Source organism: Callorhinus ursinus, unplaced genomic scaffold (assembly GCF_003265705.2).
Source record: "Callorhinus ursinus isolate GAN/ISIS: 27379988/994484 unplaced genomic scaffold, GSC_fseal_2.0 scaffold114, whole genome shotgun sequence".
Classification (NCBI taxonomy): Eukaryota; Metazoa; Chordata; class Mammalia; order Carnivora; family Otariidae; genus Callorhinus; species Callorhinus ursinus.
Window position 1 is genome coordinate 1,099,553 of NW_027397176.1, and position 25,410 is coordinate 1,124,962.

General features: G+C 48.8%; 1 protein-coding gene across 3 annotated transcripts in view; it reads right to left on the reverse strand.

The window, feature by feature from the left end:
• ARHGEF4 (Rho guanine nucleotide exchange factor 4) overlaps positions 1–21,491 on the reverse strand; it is a 246,065-nt gene extending 224,574 nt beyond the window's left edge. For all 3 annotated transcript variants that reach the window (XM_073889674.1, XM_025855342.2, XM_073889673.1), the window contains exon 1: positions 21,384–21,491. In XM_073889674.1, coding sequence (XP_073745775.1) covers positions 21,384–21,422 — 39 coding nt within the window. In that variant the 5' untranslated portion in view covers positions 21,423–21,491. The remainder of the gene's footprint in view (positions 1–21,383) is intronic.
• Positions 21,492–25,410: the final 3,919 nt, after the last annotated feature.

Consider the following 25,410-nt stretch of genomic DNA (forward strand, 5'->3'; position numbering starts at 1 on the left):
CTGTTTGAGTGCAAATGCATCAACTCTCTGCTCCAACACAGGACGTACTCTGCTGGTGCTCCCCCTGCCTCTCTGGCTTCTTCCCACACCCTTATTTCTCCCTAACTGTGGAAGCCATTGTCCCCCCAGGCAGCTTCTATGCTCTTTCTAATTCTAGACACAGCCCCTGGGTCATCTGGTCTACTGTGGCTTCAAGTGCTGCCTGTGTGCTCAGCACACAAAATAGCTGTCACCACCTTCCTCTCCAGACCTGCAGACCTAACTGCCTACCAGGGCTCACTGCTTATCTCATAGACACCTCAAAGTCAGGTTCCAAACAAGCACAGTGACCTCTCTCTGCCTCTTCTGTATTCCCTATTCATCAATCATACCATCATTGAGCCAACTGATGAGCACAGAAACCCTGAGCCCTTCTAGACCTCCTCTCTCATTCATCCCACATCCTAACTGGCTCCAAGTCTGGTTATACGTCCTGAGTGCTCCACATAAATCCTCTTCTCTGTCCCATTGCCACTGATCCAGGTGTACCCTCTCATTACTAGCAGCTTCCGAAGTACTCTGTAGGCCTCCAGCCTTACTCTTCCCACTCTGTTGCCAGACAGATCTTTCTAAACCATGAATTAGACAGTTTATCACATCTGTGAAATACCTTCTGTGTAGGCTGAATAATAACTCCCATGGTGTTTATGTCCTAATATCTAGGACCTGTGAATGTCACCTTTTATGGCAAAAGAGACTTTGCAGATATGATTATGTTCAGGATGTTGTGATGGGGAGCTCACCCTAGATCATCCAGGTGGGCCCAATGTAATCACCATGGGCCTTCTCAGGGGGATGAAGGAGGATCAGAGGAGGAAACTGCGTAATGCTGAAGGCAGAGATGAAGTAATGCTTTTGAAGATGGAGCAGGTCATAGGCCTAGGAATTCAGGCTGTCACTAGGAGCTGAAAAAGGCAAGGAAATGGATTCTGGAATAAAAGTATCAGATATCAGAATAATGAGGCTCTAGGAAGTGAGATTTTAGGAGTTACCAAGCCTATTTTATTGAGTACCATGTAAATGGCCACCTCTTACTTTATTTTTAAGGCTGGTCCTAGGTGGAATGAGGCCATCCTGCTGTTAGTAGGTCCAAACCTCATCCAGACCCTATAGCAGACCTGGTATTTTTATTCAGTTCTAAAAAGGTTCCCCTGTTCAGGTCCTGAACCTAACTTGGCAGGGATTTTAATCCACAAAGGAATGTGGCTGCCCAAAGAGCTAATGCCATCTTAGGATGCATCAACTGACAAACACTGTACAGAAGAAGAATGAGGTCAAGTCCCACACTCCCCTGGGCCAGTCAGACCACAGTAGCCTGATCTCAGTTCTGAGGCCCATGCTTCAGTAAAATCCTGACAGATTTGATCACAGAACAGTGATCAAGATGCGAAATAAGCTCAAAATCATGTTGAATGAAGAATGATTAAGCAATGGAGTTTGTTTAACCCCAGGGGGAAAAAAGATGCCTTAAAAGGCAGAAAAAGATTAAAGATCTTCACCTTTATTAACTAATACATGGGAGAGAAATTAGACATGTTCTGTGTGGATTAGAGGAAAGAAAGGACATCCACTAATGACAGTACTGCAGGGGCACATGAAGGTGAGAGCTGGGACTGGGACTGTGGGCAGGCCACGCAATACCTAGGGGCCAGATCTTTCTGGAAAATAATGATGAGGAGGAAGAGAAGGATAATAACAGAACCTTTCTCATGTGGGAAGAATTACTTGAGACAGTATTTCTGAGACTCAGCACAGTTCTGGCAATAATTACTGTATTATAAACGGTAAGACAGTATTATCGACAGGAGAAAAATTCTATTTAATACAAGGAGTGACTTTCCAGCAATTACAGCTGCCCAATAGCTTGCAGGCAGCCTCAGAAGGCACCTGAGAGGGTTGCACAGGGATGGAGCACTTGAAAACAATTCTCTAAACCCCCACCATCTACTCAAAGCCCACCTATCTGGAAAGGCCCAGTGCAAATGTTTCCCTTTTGAGATGCCTGTTATCACTATGCTAACCCTCCCCAAATCCTTCAAAATCTTAAATTGTGGTTGTCAGTTTCCTAATCAAATCCTTGCTTAAATAACAAGCTCCTCCTGTGAGAACAAGAAACACAACTCTGTATTTTGCAGCATTGTAGGAGTTCTGCACGTGACAGAGATATTCGAGAAATGCTGGCCAGTTGACTGGTTCCACTCCCATAACACGTAGCCATTTCATGCCCCTGCCATCAAAGGGAAGTTGTTAAATCCAGCTGCTGTCACTTATACCTCCTCACCTTTTTAAAGACTTATTGAGGTATAATTTACATACCATACAGATTACTCATTTAAAGTAGACGATTGGATTTTTTTAAATAAACTCATAGAGTTGTACAACCATAAACCCCAATCTACTTTGAGAATGTTTCCCCTCCCCTCAGAGGAAATCCTACTAGAATTCCCTCCCTATTACACATCCCAACAAACACATCTCAACCTCACCCTACTTTCTGTCTCTATAGACTTGCCTATTCTGAATATTTCCTATAGGTGGGATTGTATGTCATCTTTGTGACTGGCTCCTGTCACTAGCCATAATTATTTTGAGATTCATCTATGTTGTATTTGTCAATAATTCATTCCTTTGTTGCTGAGCAGTATTCCATTGAATGGATATGCCACAATTTGTTTTTCCTCTCAACTGCTGATGGACATTTGAGTTATTCATAGTTTGGGACTATTATAAATAAAGTTGCTCTGAGTATTCATGTACAAGTCTTTGTGTGGATGTATGCTTTCATTTCTCTTGCATAAATGCATAGAGGGGAACTGCTGGGTCAGGTGGTAACACTATGTTTAACACTTTGAAAAACTGCCAGTTTTCCAAAGTGGTTGCACCATTTTACAGTCTAGCCAGGAATGTATGAGGCTTCCAACTTCTCCAGATCCTCACCAACACTTTCTATATTTTTTTATTACAGCCATGCTAGTGCGTGTGAAGTGCTCTGTGATTTTGATTTGCATTTTCCTAATGACTAGTGATACTGAGCAAATTTGGATGTGTTTATTGGCCACTTGTACAGCCTCTCTGGAGAAATAGCAATTCAAAATCCTTTGCCTACTTTTACATTTGGGTTGCGTTATTATTGAGTTGTAAGCGTTGTTTACGTAAATCCTGGATATAAATGTCTTATCAGATATACGATTTACAAATATTTTCTCCCATTCTGTGTACTTTTAACTTTCTTGGTGGTATTTTTTTTTTTTGTTTGCAGCACAAAAGTTTTTTCAGACCAAATTTTTATGTTTCTTTGTCATTTCTCAAATGTTTTTCAGTCATTGATTTCCAACTTAATTCCATTTTAGTTGAAGAACATACTTTGTATGATTTCAATCTTTTTATATTTTTTATGCTTGTTTTATGGTTTAACATATGGTCTGTTCTGGAGACTGTTTCATTCACACTTGAGAAGAATGTGTATTCTACTTTTGTTTGGGGTAATGTTCTATAGAGGTCTATTAGTTCTAAATAGTTCATGGTGTTGTTCAAGTCCTCTGTATCCTTGTTGGTCTTTTGCCTACTTGTTTTATCAATTAATTAAAGTCTGATGTTGAAGTCTCCAACTATTATTATTAAATTGTTTATTGCTCCCATCAATTCTGCCTATTTCTGCTTCCTATACTTTGGGACTCTGTTATTAAGTACATACGTATTTTTGATTATTATATCATCTGGATGGATCAACCCTTTTATCATTATAAAACGTCCCTCTTGCTGAGGTCTGTGCAGACTTTCACAGACCAATCAAAGCAAGAAGCTGTTAAGAACAACCTGGCGGAGGCCTTGAAGAGAAAGCAGCAGTGTTAGAGCTCAGATCCACGCTGCCTGGACACACCACAAGCTCATTAGATTCCTTTCTTAGAGAACTTGTCTTCTGCTCCCTTCCCCCGCCCCTCACCTCCCCACCAGGTCACATAACACCGGCTTCACTGACCACACGGCACCATCTCTCCCTGAGAATAAAGCCCATAAACACCCTCCATGTCTGAGGCCTCCTTCCCACCACGTTTTGCTATCAGAACTCTCCATATTTCCACAGAGACCGTGTGTTTTCATTTGCTCCAGCCCCCCACCTGCCCCCCCATTTATAGGCATAAAAAACACTGTCCACCTCCCCTTGCCTCCCACCTTTTTGTTACATTGGTGTAAAAAGTGTAAAACAAAAAAATTTTATGAACTAACAACAACAACAAAAAGTTCCTCTTTATCTGTAGTAAAATTTTTTGTTCTAAAGCCTGTTTGGGCTGATACATGTATAGTCACTCGTGTTCATGTTGTTTTCACAGTATATTTTTCCACTCTAAGTTTCAACATATTTGTGTATTTGAATCTAAAGAGTCTCTTATAAGAGCATATACAGAGTGTCTTTGACTTACAGTGGGGTTGCATCCCAATAAACCCAACATAAGTTAAAAATATCCTAAGTCAAAATGCATTTAATATGCCTAACCTACCAAACATAGACTCGCCCACCTTACACATGTTCAGACACTTACATTAGCATATAGTTGGGCAAAATCATCTAACAAAAAGCCTATTTTATCATAAAGTGTTGAATATCTCATGTAATTTATTGAATGTTCTACGGACAGTGAAAAACAGAACGGTTGTAAATGTATCAGTTGCTTGCCCTCATGGTCCCACAGCTAACTGGGAGCTGTCTTCACTGCTCCTGTGCAGCATCACGAGACAGTATCTTAACACATATTGCTTACCTGGGAAAAGATCAAAATTCAAAATTCAAAGTACAGTTTCTACTGAATGTGTATTGCTTTTGCACCATGATAAAGTGAAAAATTAGTAAGTGGAAACATCACAAGTCAGGAACAACCCAGTTGGATGTAGTTTTTTTGATTTGGGTTTTTTTTTTTTTAATCCATTCTGACAACCTCTGCTTTAGATGAGATCTTCCACTTAGTCTCATTTTCTTTATGTGTCATGTCTTTTTTGTGTTCCTCCTTCATTACCTTCTTTGCCTTTAGAATATCTTCTAGTGTGATATTTTAATTTCTTTAATGTGTTTTTTTCCCACACTTTTTTAGTTGTTTTCTTAGTGCTTACAATATTCATCTTATCTTACCAGGATCTGCTTCAGATTTATATGAACTTAATTCCAATGAGATATAAAAACTTTACTTCTATATAGCTCCACTTTCTTCTCCTTTTTTGGTGCTATTAGTTTTGTACACACTGTGTCTATAGATGTTACAAACCCATCAACACGTTGCTATAATTATTACTCTATACAATTTTATATATATATATATATTTATTTAAAGATTTTATTTAATTATTTGAGAGAGAGAGCAAGCGTGAGCCAGGATGGGCAGAGGAGGAGGGAGAAGGAATCTGAAGCAGACTTCACACTGAGTGTGGAGTCCGATGTGGGGCTTTCTCCCACAACCGCAAGATCATGACCTGAGCCAAAACCGAGTCGGACGCTCAACTGACTGAGCCACCCAAGTGCTTCCAATTTTATGTATTTTTAAAAAGCTGAGAGAAGTATATATTTACAGAGTTTGTTATATTAACCTTCTTAGTTACCATTTCTGATTCTCTTCATTTCCTTCTACGGATTTGAGTTATCATCTGGTAAGGTACGATACAGCTTCATTCTCAATCAATCATTTGTGCTGTATGCAACCCACATCTGATGTCACCACTCCGACTCTCCACCACCCTCAGGAAATGTCTGGGCTAAGGCCCATCCTGGTCCTACTCTGCTTCCAGAACTATCTCTTCCATGTCCCAGTGCATACCCTGTGCTTCTCCTGAGACTCGCATGCTCGCAACATACACCCTCACTGATCCTTTGCCTTTTTGCATGTTGTCCTTTCTTGCTTCACCAGGCTCCCCCTCAGCTCACGCTTCAGAGTCTCCCTCAAGTCCCACCTTAGCCGTGCCGCCTTCTTTGAGGTTCTCAGGCACCCCGACACCAGTGCCTCCCACAGTCCTGCATAATGGCCTACTTACCTGTCTGCCTCCCTGGTTTCCCAGGAGTGCTTCATCTCCTGGGCGCCCTAATTCTGACTGCTTTTTGGTTCAGTCCCTGGCTGCACAGACATTGCTGTTGTTATTGCCATTGATGCTGTTGCTGCAGCTGCTATCGGCTGATCTTTCTCCCCCACTAGACGTACAGGCTCTGCTGAGGGGACAGCATGGCTCAGTCCCTCTAGAACCCCAGCTCCCGGCACAGCACAGGGCCCACAAGAGCAGATGCTCAGCAACACTTCTGAGTGAAAATTGTGAAGTTGGAGGAATTTGTCTCTCCTATTATAAAAATAACATCTATAATAACAAAATAGCTAAGTATGCAATGCTCACCACGTCTTGTACCTTTTTATACATTATTTAATCCTAAAATGATGCAGGTGGTATTGTCTTTATTCTACACACACCTTTATGAAGCTCAGAACAACAACCTGCCCAAGCTATTTGCACAAGCTACTGTCTGGTGGTGTTTAAATCGGGATGAGGTCTTTCTGACTCCCAATGTCTGAGTGTACAAACATTAACTCGTGATGTCTCATGAATGTTATAGAATCTCCAGGACACTGGCACAGTGACCCTTAATATCCTCACGTTTCCTGCTGGCTATGTCCACAGAGGGCCTGTGAGGGTCAGTGACTTACTCTGGATCACAGGTGAGCTGAGGACAGCAGCAGTCAGGAGGATTCCAGTAGCCATGTGTCCATGTTGGTGCTGTCACTCTGCTTTTTCTTGTGACCCACAAAATGCTGGCCTCTGACCTGCAGCTTCGCAGGTACACTGGAGACCCACAGCCTACCCCACTCCAATCTCTAGGACGAGAGACAGTGTGCAGCCACCCATCTAAACCCTGGCACCAGGTCCTGTTCCTCCTTAGGCCGAGCAAAAGAGGTTTGCCCAAGCTGAAGGAAATCCTCCCAGGCGCTGACTGGAGCCCACTCTTGCCCACATATCCTAGCTGTCCATCTCGTGGGGGAAGAGCGTAGCCTTCCTTCTTCTGAAAAGACATAGCTGCCCAAGAAACAACACTGCACAACTAATGCAAACCAGAGCTGGGTGTGGAGCCTGCACAGGCTCTTCTCCCAACAAATGAAATAACAAGCCACATACGGAGTGGGCCTCACCCACTTGTGGCCAGCAGACAATGTCTGTCACCATTTATGGCCACATCCTGACTTGTGTCCTCTCTGCCCTGTCTTGCCCAGATCTCGCCTCTCTCCTCGCCCCACCACAGGCAAGGGAAAGGCATGCACTGACCTTTGGTCACAGAGAACCTGTCCCATCCCAGCTACAGTCAGTACTTGTCCTTCTCCAAATGCAAGCATGTCTGCACTTCAATAGCAGTCAGGACTCCTGACTTTTGATTAGTGTCCTACACAGTGCACAAACCTGGAGAACCTCACATCCCATCTGACCATTCCACAGCCCTGAGTGGGAAACCCAGCAAGATGATTATTCTAGTTTTGCACCAGAACAGACCTACTCAGAGGACTGAGCGAACTGCTTATAGTGGATCTGCAGGCATGGCAGTCCCAGGTCCCAGCCCAGGCTATTCTGCAGGCTGCATGGTGGGGCCTGGAGTACATCATGCTCTGCACAGGGATAGTCTTCTTCTTCTGACACAGAAGCACATGCATGACAGAGGGCCTGGATGGCCCCAGAACGTCATCAGAAAGGGTTTCCCTGGAAAGCCTAAACTGCTAGGGCTGCCCACTATGCAGCCAAGTGGGGGTTTTGAAGTTGGATCTTGTTCCATTACTTCTTTGTTCCCCCAACACCACTGTGCTCACCACCTCGAAGAGTTTTAATTCTTTCATCTACAAATTGAGGCCTCTGTGAGGAGATACACCTGCCTGGCTGCTGCCGCATCACCCCTGCTGGAGGATCTGCCATTCTCACAGTTTGTCTTCACTACCCACTGGTGGGGTGTTTTATTTATTGTGTGGCCCGTTGTGTTAGGACACATGCAGCTGGACCACAGAGGAGCCTGTGTGTCCTGAGAGAGGCATTGGGCCATTTGGGGGGGATTTGGAATTGGGAGTTGTGGGCGATAGACAAGTTGGAGGGGGTCCCAGGACCTGGCTCACTGGAGAAGCATAGAGCCAGTTCCCAGAAAAAAGCAATCTTTGAATGTGGTGACCCAGCCACTGTCTGTATCAATAACTCTCTGGGCAGACTCCAGACCACAGGGGTCACCAGAAGTGCCTGTTCCCCTGAAGTGCCCTGAGAGGTGACTCTACCTGCATGAAGAAGGATACAGCACACACTCAGCCAATGCGGCTTTTACTTTGTCCCTCAGACATAAATCATGTTGATCACACACACTTCTAGTAAGATGTGATATAGATGGCTTTGGGGACTAGGGCTGGATCCTCTGTGGGAATTTGGGGGAATCTGTTCCTTCCTCCTAGGGAGGCTTATCCAGCTATCTTCGTGTGTCACTTTGAGGATACTCTGGAAGTGTGCACTCCAAGCTCCTTCAAGAACCCTCAGTGAGCCAGACTGGCCTGATCCAGCAGTTACAAGCCTCCAGGTAGTGGTGGGGGGGCTGGAATTGGGGTCTCCTAGGGATGTCACACACTATGTTTCTTGATCATATATGAGGTTTATAACTATTCTATTTCCTCAATGCAAAGATGTCACTAAGTTAATGATAGCTTTTAAGAGGGAAGAATAAATCACTTTTATTTTTTATTTATTTTTTTAAAGATTTTATTTATTTATTTGATAGATAGAGACACAGTGAGAGAGGGAACACAAGCAGGGGGAGTGGGAGAGGGAGAAGCAGGCTTCCCACAGAGCAGGGAGCCCGATGCAGGGCTCGATCCCAGGACCCTGGGATCATGACCTGAGCCGAAGGCAGACGCTTAATGACTGAGCCACCCAGGCGCCCCAAATAAATCACTTTTAAATGTACACATCAATTGTAAGTGCATCTTGATTTCAAAAGTATTAAGTTGTTTTTTAAAAAGTTCATCTTAGACTCAAGGGAAGGTAGGAAATTACAGGGCCTTTCCTGAGTAATCTGAAGTGAGTCTTCTTCAGGTTCCATGGAGAAAGGTGACCTGGACGAGCCCTCCGGGTCATTCCCCAGGAGTAGGTGACCGCTGTGCCCATACCTGGCAGCTAGGGCACTGGGGTCCCTGGTCAGGGCTGCCTCTGTGGACAGCAAAGGGAGTGACCCCCTATAGAGGATACAGAAAACTTCCATGCATCCCAAAGTCTCCCTGTCCTGCCTGTCTCTGTGCCTCTGGGACATGACATTGAACACTCAACAGAGTGTCCTCTCTATAAACCCCTGTGAGGAGCCAAAGCTTCCTGAGATCCCTAACGCTCTCCTATTACTCTTCAGAGGGAGCTGCACCAGGTAAACTGTGCCCAGTTTATAGAAGAACAAACATGCTCCAAGAGTCTGCTCTGCTAGAGGCCACACAAGTGGGGCCATAAGAGCCAGAATCCAGGCCACTGGACTTGCAGAGAGGAGCTTCTGGACTGGGGCTGCAGAAACAGAGTGATAGCAAGGAGCAGCAACCCACATGCTGTCTTTCCTCTTCTGCCATGGGGGGGTGGCACCCTTTGGCCTGGGGTGCACACAGGCAGGCAATACTTCTTTGTCTGGTGGGCCTGTCTCTCCCTTCTTACCTCTGTGCCTTGGCACCAGCTCTCCCCCACTGACTTTGGTTGGGATGGAGGATCAGAGGTGTCCAGAGCCCACTCAGCTTCTCCAAGGCATGGCCCTCTGGCCTCTAGGAACCATCCCTGGCCAGGTCTGTCAGCCTGTGCATGGCCACTTCCCCTTTGGGCTCACTGCCTTCCCAGTGCCTGATCCCCCAGGAACTCCAACCTCTCCAAGCCCCCCTCATTGTGGCCCCATTGCAGCTCATCCCCCATGGGTAGTGTCTGACTTCTTGTCCCACTGACATGGACAACCCACCCCTCCCCTAGGACCCCGGTCTCAGTGACCTGGAATAAAGGGCCATGTTACCAGTCACCTCACTGAAACATGCAGAGCCTTCACTTCACTCAAAGCTCCATGCTGGGCACTTGAGAGTGGGAAAGAGAAACAGTGGCCCTGGTCTTTAGGAGCTTGCCATCGGAGCAGGGGTCTTAACTTGCCATCCATAGGCTTTGTGGGCCTCTGAAATTGTAAGCAGAAGGTACATGCACACAAAAGCAGGGAGAGTTTTCAGCATGTGGGTTCACATTCTCTACTGAATACTCAAAAGGTTGCTGGTCTTACAACTCAGGAGTGCTCAGAATCACTTATCAGGGGCTGGACAGGCTATGTCTTGCTCATGGCTTAGTCTCCTTAGCACAGGGCCTGGGATCAAACAGGGTTTGGCAAATTCTGTGTTAGAATGAATGAACTGAATTTCAGGATTCAAATCAGTATAATGGGCCAGAGTGTAGGATGCTTTAGATTAGATCCTGGCCCGAGGGAGGTACTGCACTCCCCCCGGCAGCTTCAGAGGGCAGCCCTGAAAGACAGCAGTGGTCAGTGGGGCACATTTGCCCCAGAGAACGTGGTCTCACACAAATACTATCACACTGCAAATACAGCCCCACTCCTACCTTGGAGACTGGGGCCTTCAGTGCCCCTTCCCGACCTGTTCCCAATGTCCAATATCTAGGTCTCCCTCCCCTTTGTGTTGAGGAGTTTCTGCTCCCCATGGGGCCTCTCCCATATCTGTGGTCTGCATGAGGCCAGTCAGCTTCACCCAGAGGCGACCTGCCACACATGTCTGCCCACAGAACTCCCTGTCCAGAGGCTCAGCTCCGGCCCTGTTCCTGAGACAGGGCTGGAGGAGGGTCTCTGGGGAGGGTGAAAGGCTGGCCTGGGGAGGTGGAGCAGGGGAAGAGGCACCAGGCTGCACACAGGGGTGGGGCCACATTAGCTGTCCTTTCGGAGCTGCCTTCCTAGTGACCGCCCTCCCCCCCACCCCGTCTTACTCACTGCCCTCCAGCTGGTGGCCACACCTTCTCCAAACCAGTGTTTTTTCTCCAATGAACCCTTACCTGACATTTTATAAACTCCAGAACTCATAGACAAGGGACTGGGGTAGACCCAGCAGGGGACAGAGTACCAATGTGTTCCTGCCTTGGAGTCTAGTCCTCAGGAACACTCAAGGTCTCCAGGCTAGGCATGTTACAAATGTGAGCATATTGACTTTCACAACCATCTTATAGAGACATCATTTTACAGATACGAAGACTGAGGATTTAGATAACTAAGACATACCAAATATGCAGTTAGGATTTTATGGTGCCCCTAAGTCCACTGTGGTGACTAATACCTCCTCTGTCTCTCTGTCTTACAGCTTCTGCCCAGTCAGCTGTGAGGACTCACACTCTCCCTGTGGCTTCTTGGGGTTGAGGCATTCATCTCCAGGTAAAAAGCAGATATTAAGGGACAGAGACAGGGTGCATAGCTGCCCCCTGGTGAGATTTGGCTCATGCACTGAGCAGCATGTAGACAGCCTACAGGGCCAGGCAAGGTTGGATTCTTGAGTGGGGAGGAGAGAACCTGCTGAAGAGTGGAGCTGGCTTAGTTGGGGGAGTGGGTGAGAGAGGGGCACAGAGCACCAGCTCTGCTGGACTCAGCAAGTCAGGAATATATGTGGGCTCTTAGCCATGGTACACAGCAGAATCACCCCCAGGGCTTTTCCAGAAATATCTGCTTGGGCCCCCTCTGTAGTAACCAGGGCTGGGAATGTCTTGCCATGTATTTGTGGATAAAGTTCTCGGGGGTTAGATATGTACCCTACTCATTTCCAAATGAGCAAGAAAGATGACAGCCATCACAACATGCAGGAGCTGGTCTGGTGTCACAGCTGGGCCCTGGCATCATCCTGTGGAATGTGAACAATGTCACAGAATATCATCTTTAGGCAGGGCCACTCTAGGACCACGATGGAGAAACAAGCACCTGTCATATTCAGATCTGGGCACAGATGGAACATGCATGTTGTCCTGCTCACAAAGACCAAACAGCCGCGGGCTGGCTACTCTGGGCAATGGCTGCCCCTTTACCAGTCCCAGATCTAGACTCAGACTTGTCCCTTGTGCTGGGAAAGATTTCTTAAGAATTGCCCCTGCTTCCTTCCCATATCCAGTGGAGAGCAAAGCCCTGCTTCCATAAATCTCCCCAAACCCACCTCACCAGACCCAAATGCCACAGCCAGTTCTTCTAACACCACCTCACTGAGACGCAAGGAGGCATTTGCATACTCCCAGGAGTGAGGCCTCAGATGACCAAGCACCCCAGGTGGGCACAGTGCCCAGGCCTTATACCTATTATAGAACTAGCCAGAACTGACACATCATTGATGACGCACAGACATTCTTGTCCTAATGATGTCTCCTGCTGAGACGAGGAAGCCAGAATCACCTTCCTCTATTTTGGACGGGGCCTCCACCTTGCTCTCACTAACCAACATGATCTCTGTGCCCATGGCACACAGCAAAGGACTTGTTTTCAGAGAAGGAAGGGTGCTCTGAGAGGCTTTGGTTGGGAGACCTCAGGCTGGTTCTGCCAAGGAGACAGCCTGGCCCGACAGAGGTATGACTGAGAGGAGGTAGCTGACAGGTACAAGTGCGCTCCCTGAAAGTATGGATGGTCTCTGAACATGTAAAGAGCGTAAAGCTATCACCACACTAAGAACCATGCACCCCTCCAACACCTCCTGTCCCTGTGTCATCCCGCTCTCCTGCCCCCACCTGCCCTACGCACTGTCCCCAGGCACTATTGATGAGTTTGCTGTCACTAGAGATTCATTAGTGCTTGTCTCGAATTTTAGATAAATGCAAGCATTCGGCATTGTGGCTTCTCTCACTCAGCCTAACTCTCTGGAGACTGACCCAGGCTGGCATAGGCACCAGCAGCTCATCCTCTCGGTTGCTGCATGGTAGTCTATGGTATGGACAGACCACCATTTAGCTATTTCCCATTTTCTCAAAAGCCTCAGTGTCCACACAGAGGAAAGCGCTCCCAGGACCCTGGCTTCTCCCACTGGCTGTGTGAACCACTCTGAGGCGAGTTGCTAATAGCCAGTGATCTCCTGCTGAACAGGGACTTTGTCCCTACATCAGGAACTGTAGCCAACAGCATCAGCATAAGCAGCACTCTCAAGACCCAGTATCAGGACATGGATTTCCATTCAATCCCACTGGTTATAAGACAAAAACATTTGTTTGGGGGAAAGAAAGGCACAAGGAGATAACTAACAGATGTTGAGTGCTCACTCTGTGCTGGGGGAATCCCACATTTTCCCATGCTTTTACTATGGAGCTAACTTCCACGATACCCCTGAGATGGACAGGTTTGCGTAAAGAAACACTGAGCAATGTGGGAGAGCTGGTCCATGCTGGGGCCCCATGGGCCCATCGCCAACACAAAGGGACCTGGGAGGAGGGGCAGGTGCCATAGCAGGTGGCTTCTAGACTTAGACTTTGCTCCAAGAAGATCCCTTCTCAAGCTCATAGGCAAAAAGTTGTCAAAGAGAGGCCAATCAGCCTACTTGGTACAAACACAGATGATGCTCAAGGCACATCAAGCCGGCCTGGGTGGGATGGGTCTGTAGTGGGATACCGACGAGATTTACCCATATTCACTACAGTCAACAGGGTGGTGTCGACTGGGCAGGGAGGCACATCTTCCCCACCTCGGTTATTACAGGGTGGTAGGGGGTTGGCGGGCAATGTGTGGTATGACTTCAGCCTCTCTTTAGTCTGGAGAAGCCCCTAAGAACAGCCCTGCTCTGATGGACTGTGCAGGCAGCTCAGGGTCTACCGTACAGGAATGCTCAGCTAGGCTACATGCTGGAGTCACCCCAGAGCCTAGAAGCCAGGGCTGAGGCCCCTGCCCTGAATTCTGACCCCCTTGGTCTGGGGGTAGCCAGTGGCTCTGACATGTAATTGCGGCTCAGGGGGGCTACAGCCTCAGGTAACCAGGCTTGTTTTTGTGTTCATGTGTATAGCATATCATACATCAGAGGAAGATGGAAAAGCTGGGAATATGAGGGAAGAGGAAATTATCCTGGGTGGTCATGGGGTCTCCTAAGAACATAAGAAACAGAAATAGCAATAAGGAGACCCTTAACAAAGGTAAAGCTGAATGAAGGAGTGAAAGGTGCACCTGGGTGGCTTAATTGGTTAAATGTCTGACTCTTGATTTCAGCTCCGGTTTTGATCTTGGGGTTGTGAATTGAAGCCCTTTGTTGGGCTCTATGTTGGGCATGGAGCTCACTTAAAATAAATAAATAAATAAGTGTGTGTGTGTGTGTGTGTGTGTGTGTGTGTGTGTGCGCGCGCGCGCGTGCGTGTGCATGCATAGGGGTGACAAACAATTATAAGCCAGTATGCTCCTATGACTGAAGGAAGCTGAGCTGCAGCACAGAGAAGGGCCTGAAGGGGTTAGGGAGGCACCAAGGAAGACTTCCTGGAGGTAACACTACATCCTGAAAGAGAAATGGGACGGGGATCTTCCAAGAGGCTGATGCAGTAAGTGCACCCTGGGGCAGGGCACCTTGTGAGCATGGGGGAGCCCCCAACCTGATGACCTGTGATACATGGGTCACCAGATGAGGGGCTGCAGGGCCCCATAGACAGCACCACCCATACCCTCAGAAGGCTCAGACTGGGTACCTCAGGAGGGTTTAGAAGCCAGGCATGGGGCCAGAACAGGCAATATCACTTAAATTCACAGCCTTACAACTGGCAAGGGGGAGACTGCCCATTGCAGAGATGAGTAAACCATGAAAGGGTTCCCTAAAGACAGAGCACCCCTCATGAGCCAGGGAGCCAGGGTGCAGGCATGCTTCCCAGTTCTACTAGGCAGGAGAAGCAAACAAAACATCCAGGGTCAGCAAGCCCTACATGAGATCAAGAGCAAATTCTAGCCCAGCACCTCCCTGGGGTTACAGACAGTGGCTGGAGTTTCAGAGTGGCACATTAAGGGCTGAGTCTATAGCAGGTAGTAGAGTATTGTCACTGTCCCCAGCAAAGGGGAGGCCAGGCACCCAGGGCGGGGAAGGCCGGGCCACCCCACGTCTGGAGAGTAGGGCTGGGCTTGCTCGAGTTAAGAGAGAAGGTTGTAGGAGTCTCCAGAACCATCCACCCTGAGCCTGCCTGCTCAGGCCCTCTGGATTAAGGGGCCCCCTCAATCCCATGGGGCTCTGACTTGGCTGAGGTCTTCTGTAGCTCATTCATGGTCTCCGTTTGTACTTCCCAGGACACACTATGCTCTAAGCCCCAGCCCTGCCCTCTCAGAGCCTACAGTGTAGGGGGAGAAAAGAGGACCCAGAATATGAAAGTTCTCAAGGAATATGTTAAATGGCTGGGTGGAGGCAATCTTACCATTGTTGCCTCCCAAGTTGGCAGAGGGAGCAGAGTGAGGGGTTAGAACAAAAGGTGGGGACCATGCCCAGGGACCTCTGGCTTGTGGCCACAGCTAAGGCTTATGATTAAGTACACTGTGGGACAGGAGGCCCCAGGGCAGGAACCTCTGAGGAGTGGCAAGGAGAAAGCAGCCCTGGGGAGGTCCTGAGAGCCTCCTGGTAGACAACTGGCCCCAATGCCTGGTCTGTCCTGCCCATCCAGCCTCTCCTCTCTGCCATCCAGTGGGACCAGCTTCTTTAGGACTCAAAGGGACAGCCTCTCTATGACCTCTCATAGGACAGGGACTTTGTGGCCTCAGGTACCTACTATGACCTTTACACAGAGGAGTTCAAACATGTAGGTGAACCCCTAGCAAATGTCCCAAGGGACCTGGGGCTTACACTTTCCCACCCCCAAAGTTGGAGGATGAGTGAATCCTGGTGGGATTTTTCCTTAATTGCACACCATGAGTGGGTATTTGTTGCTTTCCTGCCCAGCATTTGAACAGCAGTCCCGATCGGGGGTGGGGGGAGGGATCCCAGAGAATTGAGAAACTGGGGCCCACCCATCTCAGAAATAGAAAGGGGGCAGATACCCTCTCTTCCCACCTTTCAAAGGGCAGCTCAGCTGAGCTCCAGCCAGGACCTTGGATCTTGAGGACAAACCTAAATGTCTATAAGAGGGAGCTAGAAAGTATTCTCAGTGAGGAGCAGTAGAGCTGAGTGTCCTCCAGGGGTATCCTAAGCAGCTGGCCCACCTAGAAGGACTTACTGTGCTTTGCCTCTCTAGATCCCTGCCCAAGCTGGGTCCTGTGAGCTACCTGCAACTTGCCAAGACAGTTACTTTTTCACTTCACTGGAGTCTATTTCTGTCTTTTGTAACCAAGAGCCGTCACTAGTAAAGAAATTGGTACCAAGATGATTTCAGATAACAGACCCATCAGGAAAGGAGAAGGGAGTGTCTCGTATTGGTTATTCCACCTGATTAAGGCCAATGGCAGTGAAAATATATCGGGAATTAAGTTATGGAACTCTGGCATCCCACTATGCATGCACGGCAAACCCCTAATCAAATCAGCTGTGGCCAAATGTCCACTAGGGGCTTTTAGGGGGAAAAGTGACTCTTACAACAAAACCTGAGAAAAAGGAATGAAGAATTCAAGTACCATGGGGTGGGCTTATTTCTTCTAACTGTTCTGGTCAGCTTAAAGGGAGAGTAACAAAGTCAAATCCCTGATTCCCAGGGACTCACTATGACCATATATGCAGTGTCTCTTCTCTTTTGTAGCCACAGGCTTGAGACATCTCTAAACCAAAAGCAATCTGATTCCATCCCTCTGTGGGCTGATGAATTATAAAGCCCACTGGATTGCTTTCCTGCTTCTGTGTGAAAGTTAGAGCATCATTTAAGAAAGGGTGGGACTTCTGATTCTAGGAATGGGGCTCTGTTACCCCTAACAGAGGAGGATTCACAAACCTACTGAGTCCTTGCTCCTCTCTCTGGCTGCTTCAAGAGCCTGTTTGCACCTGTTCTGTAAAGTAAGACCAGCTCTCCTCATGTCCACCCCTGCCCCCTTCCCTGACCCAAGAACAAAGTAGAGTCGGATCTCAGCATGGCCATGAGAATCAATTATAAAGTCAAACTATGAAGGAAAAGGCTCATGTTTCAAAAAATTATAACGCTGCTAACATGTACTGGCAAGAAGCTGAGGAGATTGGTGGAAATGGATTCTGAGAGTACCTGACCAAGGTGGGAAGAACATCATTCTGGGTCAGGATGAACGCATTGACATGGGTGTGCCCATCCATTCTAGAGTCAGTGTACTAGCTCGGAGAGCCGGGATGTATTCCAGCAGGTGATGCGTTGGTTGACTAAAACCTCAGCTGGATAACCCCCCCCCCACAAAATGAAACAGGAAAGCCAGAAATTACTTGAAGGAATCCAAATATCTGAAGGAATAGAGTGTTAGAATAGATTTATCAAGAGCAACCTGCTCACCAGCTTCTAACTATGTCCCCTAGAGGACCAAAAAGACACACCCTACCCCTCAAGGAACCAAAAAATACTTTGGCAAGGAGAATGTCAACATCTTGGAAAACTGCCGTAACACTCTTCTTTACCAGCTGGCAATGCTGATGAGAGACGCTACCTTTGGGGGGAATTCTACAGATGGGATAGCAGGAGGTGACATGACAAGGAGGAGAAGTAATATCAGAATGTTTTGATGCCAGGAGCCCTTTGGCATTGACTGGGATCAATCATGGGGCTGCCAGGACTGAAATGGATGGGCAAAACCAACTGAGTCCTATTGTACTTGTATAATATTGATAAAAATGTAAAAAAAATTTAAACTAGGTCTGGTAAACACAGGGCTCCATGAGTGCCTAGACGAGTGTCTGGAAGATAGGAGGTATTTAATAAATGTTCGTTGATTTAATAAATGTTCATGTTATTGCCACTCAATAAATGTTCTGCCCCTTGCCTAATTCCCAAACTTGAGTCAATAGATCCAAAGTTCCTTCAATGAAGGGAAGGTAATTACCTGCAAAAACATCCTAAGTACATACTGTAAACCTTCTGAAGGCCCCTATACAGAGAAATACCTAGACCTTTCAGAGATTACTGAACACTGGCTCAGAGTTAATATTAATTCCTGGAGGCTCAGGATGCCACTATAGCTCACCACCATGAGTGAGGGCCCATAAGAGGTGGGAGGCACGTCAGGTCATGAATGGAGCCTTGCTGTGCATCCAACTTGATAGCAGCCCACTGGGATCCTGAATCTGTCCTATGGTGATTTCCCGAGCTCCTGGGTGTTCAGTTGCTAGAGACACGCTCAGTTCCTGGTAGAAACTCCATTCTGATTCCTTCATCCCTGATAGGGAGACTTTTGTGGTATGAAAGCTTTACCAGAAGCCTCTGGAACACCCTCTCCCCTCCAAAACAGGGCGTCATAAGCAATACATAATCTCTGGTGAATAGGAAATCCCTAACCAGGAGTGGAGATCCCTCTTGTATTCCTACTCAACTTCCCAGTTTGGCTTATGCAGAATACTTGAGATCATGAAGAATGCCAGTGAATTGTTTCAGATGTAATTGCAACTGTTTTGTGCTGTCCCACATATGATCTTCTTAAATGGAACAGACCCATTATGTTCCTTGGCCAATGAGTTGGTAAAAACTGTTCCTGTGGGCGCTGTGGGTGCCTGTATGTGCATATGTTTCCCGTCTTAACATTCAGGGATCAATATAAGTAGGCGGCTTTACCCAAGACAGGGACATTAACATAATTCACCATCCTGCTTGGGGTTTCAGCTACTCCCTGATTTTGTGCCACCATTTAGTTAACAGAGGCCCTGACATTCCTACCCCAAAGGACCTCATGCTGGTTTACTGCTGTGTATTGACAGGACTTGGAGAACAGCAAGTGACAAGGTACCCTTCACTTCAGTGAAGGCTCCAGGCAGGCAGCAGAGGTGCCCAGTTGTATGGAACATTTTGGGACAGCCCTTTAAAAGCAAAAGACATGTTGCTGGACATTGGGCCCCTACCACAAAGGAAAAGGCACAATTCTTGGTGGACCTCGGATTTTTGAAGCAACATATTTCCTCCTTGGGTGTGTTATTACCACTCATTTGCTGGGTGATCCCAAAGGCAGTGAGCTTCATGTGGAACCCATGCAAGCACAAGGTCTCTGGTCCACCTGCACCGTGGAGGGCTCTGTCACACCCCGTGGACCCCACAGCATGAGAGTGCCCACGGCAGAGCCAGACACTGTGCAAAGTCTGCAGCAAGTCCCAACAGAAGTCTTACATAGGACCTGGATTTTGAGGAGCTGCTCTTGGCCTGGGCTTTGGTGGAGACTGTGTCTCCACTACCAGGGTCTGACTGGGATCCAAGGATCTGAGCTTCCTAGGACAACGCAGTGTTCTTGATCAATCAACAACCAAGTCAGGTGCCTATCAAGTGGCCAATACAGGCCCAGGCCCAGGTGGGATCAGGAAGTGATTTGAGCAGGTGGTTCCCTTCACCTCCCGCACCTGTGGCCTCCTGGAGCATTCTTTATGACCAGTGTCTGAGGAAGAACATGTGTGAACTGTGTTTACAGGTGGCTCTGCAAGATATACCTGCACAGCCAGAAATAGACTGTGATGGTATTAGGGCCCCTCCCAAGGGTGGCTCTGAAGGACAGCAGAAAGGGAGATCCTCTGAGAGGTACATCTAATCACCCCGTATGTGTAGAGAGAGCAGTCTGAGGTATCTCAGGACCAGCACTGGGGTCTGGGCACAGGGAAGGGTAGAAGAGCCTCCTGGAACAGGTTGGGGATGTGAGATAATGTGTCCCTTGAGAATACCTTCCCAAAGATTCCCCCTTCCAAGGAGGCTCCTCAGTAGGTGGGCAAGGTGGTTGCCCTGAGATACCCAACAACCGCTTCCCCAGCTACACCTGCCTGTTCCATGACCTTCTGTGGCCAGCGGGGCATCTCAGACTCTGCCTGGCCAACTTCCCCTTACCTGGGTGACCTGCTGCTGTCACTGCCATAAATGGGGAAGGAACAGGGTCCCAGACTCACGTCTTTATAAAAACACGACATTTTGTAATAAGATCCTCTCACCCGCCCTGGAAGGTGAGGAATTATCATCCACATTTTTGAAGTCGGAAAACAAAGACCAAAGCGGTTATGTCCCAAGATTGTATACCCTGTTAGAGACAGACTCAGAATTCAAAAGGGGGTGCCTGCGTGCTCCGAGCCACACTCTGACACCAGCCAGGCTCCTGTGTTCTCCAAAGGCATCTCCAGCACTCATTCACATAAGTGAGTACCCTACAAGCCTGAAAGACTCCATCCCTCTCCTCTGCTGATGTTTATAACCAAGTAATTATCCCAGAAGGTGTGAGCATCTCCACAGGCTGCTCTTCCACACTGGCTGAGGAACAGGCTTAGGGCAGCTGGGCGCAGGTCCAGCTCTGAGTCATCTAGTTTCTTGCCACTTTCCCCAGAGCTCTGAGCCCATTCAGTCTGCACTTCCAGGAGAAGGCGGTCTCACAGCTAAGCAGAGCTGGACCTTCCATCATGACCAGCCTCACTGTCTGGCCTGGTCCCACTCACAGCTGCCCACTCCTCTGGCTGTCACTCTAGCAGCTCTTTCCTGCTTCTTTTGTATACAGTTGCTTGGGCAGGGCGTCAAGCTATCCCCACCCTGCCTCCCTCCCACCCACCTCCCACTTTGCTCACCGAGGGAGGTGGAGCTTGGCAATCTGCAGAGGGCTACCCCTCTGATAGTGCCCTGGAGCCTACTGCACACCTGGGGACCCCCGTTGGGGGCAGGGGAGCCAGAGATTCCCCAGATGAATGGGTCCCGGTGGCCACTTGTGAATAGTCAAGAGACTTTGGGTCTGGGGAGGGTCTACCTTGGGCATAAGTCTAACACTCTCTCAGGTTCCTGTTCCCCTCTTCCTGCTTAGATACACCTTCCTCAAAATGGTGCCCCAACCTCCTTGGTACCCTCCCTTGGTACCCTTGAGTACCCTCAACGGAGGTAATAATAATATCAACCACTTCCTGGGCACCTACGGCGTCAGGCACAAGCCGTCCTTCCCAGAATTGACGGTCCTGCAGGGGCCTAGGCTGCCAAGCGCCCTGCCTGCCGAGGGCCAGTAGGTGCCGGGGAGGCCGGGTACCGGGCGGTCTGTTGCCCTTGGCAGAGGCTGGCCGGCGGGAGCCTCCGACGCCGCACCTCTCCCTCCCTGAGGTTGAGGCGGCCACACTCTCGGTCTCCCGGTCGGCACGTCGGAAAGCTGGGGGTGGCCAGGTACCCCCACCCACCCGGTGCCCAGCAGTTGGCCCTGGGCGCAGCGGAGCACGCCGGCTCTCCCCACGCGCGGCCAGACGCTGCCCGGCGCCGATCGCGGGGCCGCGGAAGCTTCCTCTCACCTTGAAGAAGCTCCGGAGGAAGTGCACGACGCTGAGCATGGTGGCCCGCGGGGCGCCGCGCCGAGGCGCGCAAAGCCGAGGCGCGCAAAGCCGAGGCGCGCAAAGCCGAGGCGCCGCAGCCAGCCCGCAGGACCGAGAGCCGCGTTGCTGAGCCGGCCCTCCCGGAACGCCAGCCCGCGCCCCGCCCCGGCCCCCGCCCCGGGCCGCCGACACGCCCCGCCTCCCCGCGCTGGGCCGCTCGGGGCACGTGCGGGTCTCAGGGGACGCGCCCAGGCGCCCGCCCCTCCCGCTCTGGGTGTGGGTACCCCGCAGAGCTGGAGAGACGCGGGGCCATTCGCGGACGCGGCCCAGGGACCCCAGGGAACACCTCCCCACACCCCTTCCCACGAAGTTCCCGCTGGGACTGGGAGCCTAGGAGTGTTTCCTAAGAAAGAACAAGCGCACTCGCACCTTGCACATCTGCACCTACAAAACAAAGGCGCGCATCGCGCGGGGTCCCTTGGGCCTGTCCGCCAAACCCTTATCAGGCGACTTTGTCTGTCTCTGCTCCCACTCCGGGGAAGGGGCGGCCTCTCTTCCTGCCTGAGAGCTTTGCTTTTCAATTTTTGAGAATTTACAGAGCATTTGCCCAATGTTCTCATTTACCACGTGAGGAAACTGAGTCCCAGAGAGGCTCAGCAACATGTCTGAGCTCACGCATCTGGTGGGAAGCAAGTGTGGACTAGAATCCCTGGGACCTAATTCTTAGTCCAGAACTCACTCTTGCTCGTCTCCCTACGGTTCCAGGTATACTCCTGCCGGTAGAATGTAAGTGGAGAATCATCCCTCAAGTAGGGCAGAGCTGTTACCTGCTAAGGGGCAAAGGGAAGTCCTGGCTGTTTTCTCTGTGGAGTTTAGGGACGCGAGGCCTATCCAGGGGACACACTCCCACTGGCCACTAGGACCACAATATTTTTATGAACCACCTAAAATGTTTTGATTTTAATTGCTTTTAAAAACAAAAGAAAGAACCTGAGTAAAATAATAATGATAATAATATCCAGCCTGGATTATAGTCATCTTTATACAAACACAGTTGTAAAAAATAATGTTAAATATATATATTTTTAATGCCAGAAGGGACCCAGGAAAGAAAAGTGCTAAGGGCCCATGGGTGTCACACGGTAGTCCCGCTCCAAGCCTACCATGTCTGGTATCCAGAGTCTTATGACTGGCTTTGCATATCCCTGCCTATGTTTGCACCCCTTCCCAATTCCTGGCCCCCTTGAATGCTATTCCTAATCAGCAGCACATGTCCAGTGTTGCCTGGCAGAGTGGTTTTTACCCTACAGCCAACATAGCTCTGCTTCTTCCCAGACCCTCAGAGCAGCCAGACCAGACCAGAAAGCCTGAGAGGTAAATGCTCAGAGTTTGTGGGGTCTGGAAGCAGAGGAGAAGGCCATGAGATCATTTGAAAGTCCTGGGTTCCCATAGCTACTCTCCATTACAAGGTCCATGGACCTTGTTTGTCCTTGCTCGCCTGTGCCTGAGGCCCATGGTGGTACAAGGAAAGGCATGGGATTTGCAATTGGATGCTTGGCTGTGCTCTGCACAAACTGTGTGATCTTGGTCTCCCTTGTAAACATGTTTCCTTTTTTGTTTTTTTTAAGATTTATTTATTTATTTGAGAGAGAGTGCTCGCCAGTAGGGAGAGGGGCAGAGGGAAAGAGAAAATCCTTAAGCAGACTCCTGGATGAGCACGGAGCCCGAAGCAGAGCTCAACCCCAGGACCCCCAGATCATGACCTTAGCCAAAATCAGAGTCGGCTACTTAACCAACTGAGCCACCCAGGCGCCCCTGTAAACCTGTTTCTTTAAACTGGGAGAGCAAGACCTGCTTGATAGGGTTGCTGTGGAGATTAAAGAGAAATTAAACCTCATGGGTACTCAGCAAATGTTAATTCCCTGTCTTTTGAAGACTTCAAGTGCTCTGGGGGCGGGGGGGAGTTGTTCAATGAAAATACACAAACCCCTGGCCACAGATCCCAGAGTTATCTGGACTTCTTCTCTGACCAGCAGAGGAAGCCCTGGATTACAGGTTCTTAGACTTGAACAGGCATCAGAACCACCTGAAGAGTGAGTTAGTACACAGGCTTCTGAGCCAACCCCAGAGTTTCTGGAGAGTCATCTAGGGTGGGGCCCAAGTATTTACATTTTAACAAGTTCCCAAGTGACACTGCTACTGCTGATGTTGGGACTACATTCAGAGAATCCTTGGACCAGGAGTTGGTGTCTGGGCCAGCCTCAGAATTCAGTAGAGGGACAGACCCCAGGTCAGATTACAGCCATCCTAACAGTTCTATTTACAAGTACCTAGTGTGTCTCAGCCCTGGACTAAGTCCTTGCGGTATCTTCTGCTATTTAATCTCTCAGCAGTCCTGGGGGAAATGACAACACTGGATGCTCAAGGGGAAGTAAGTCAAATGTAATCTTATGTTTGAGTTTTCCTTCTGGAGAACATGATTTTGTGAGAACTTGACTGTATTGTGGAGTTAGAGGGTGTGTGTTCCCTTTTGTTATTAAAAGATAAAAGGAAAAAGATCAGGGTTGCCAGCGGTTAGACGCAAGAGAGGGATGAATAGGCAGAGCACAGAGGATTCTAGGACAGTGAAAATACTCTGCATAGTACTACAATGGTGGGTACCTGTCATTATAAATTAGTCAAAACCCATAGAATGTATAACACCAAGAATTAACTCTAATTAATAAAAGCTATGAACTTTGGATGATAATGACGTGTCAATGTAGGTTCAATGATGAGAAATGTCCCACTGTGGTGGGGGCTGTTGATAATGGGGGGAGGGCTATGCATGTGTGGGAGTGGGTGCATATGAGAAATCTCTGTACCTTCCTCTCACTTTTGTTGTGAACCTAAAAATAGTGTATTTTAAACCCAAAAGCAGGCCTCTTTGATTTGCAGAAGGATTTGCACAACATGGTTTCTAATTAGCACAGCGTTTAAATTCTATGATCCTGATTTTGAATCTGTCACATACAGCACTGAAGCAGGTTCAGCAAGCAAGTCAGGGGGTGAGTCAAGTGGTCAGAGACAAAACATTGCGCCAGATGCCAGGAGGCACTGGGGCAGCAGGAAGAGCATGGGCTCTGGCAGACAGACAGGGCTCACGAGTGCCCTGCATTTCCCTCACTGGTGACCTTCCTCCGTTTGCTGTACATCTCTGTCCCAAGTCCCCAAGTACACATACAGATGGGCTGACACCACCAGCCAGGAGCTGGGTCACAAAAGATAGCTGCCCCTTACAGTTGATCTTGCAGGATGGGGTTTTTGGAAGATTGTGGAGCAGGTCACCAATCTACAGGCAGCTGGAGGGATGCTGACTCAGGGAAGAGGCAGAAAGCAGGAGAAGCAGGCATGGCAACGGGCAGCCACAGCCAAGACTCTGCAAGAGAAACTGCCCTTTTGGAGAGGCCAGGGCTGGGTCCTCTCCCCGGACATGCTGTAGCCCCAAACACTTTTACTTTGTTCCTAGCCATTGGCCTGCCTCAGCCTCTAGCAATGGCCCCTCAGAGGGTCCCTGGACCTGGACCAAGATGTAAAGTCCAGGATTGCTGGAGTCTCCAGTTACGTGCTTGCTACAGGGAGCTCAGAGGTAGGGAGAGGATGAGACTTCAGCTTCCTGGGCAAGAAGCTGGCCTGCCTGCACTGCCGTGTCCTAATGGGCGACAAATCACAGACATATTGGAAACAGAATTTAAAACAGCTCCTCAGGCTGGAAAGCCAGGGTGACACTAAAAGATGCTGTTGTCTGGGATGAATGTGAAGTGCTGAACAGAGACCAAATGAACCCCGATATAAGGGTAGGTCTGCAGAGAGCCAGTTCAGATAGCCAAGGAGACACGACTGCTGGGGGTCAGCCACCAGACAGGTATGGCGGCATTGGTATCCCCACTTGGCTGGTCCAGGAGGCAGTGCCCAAGAGAGGGGCTTTCCTGCCCCTACTACCTTGGCTCTGTCATGCCCAGTTCTG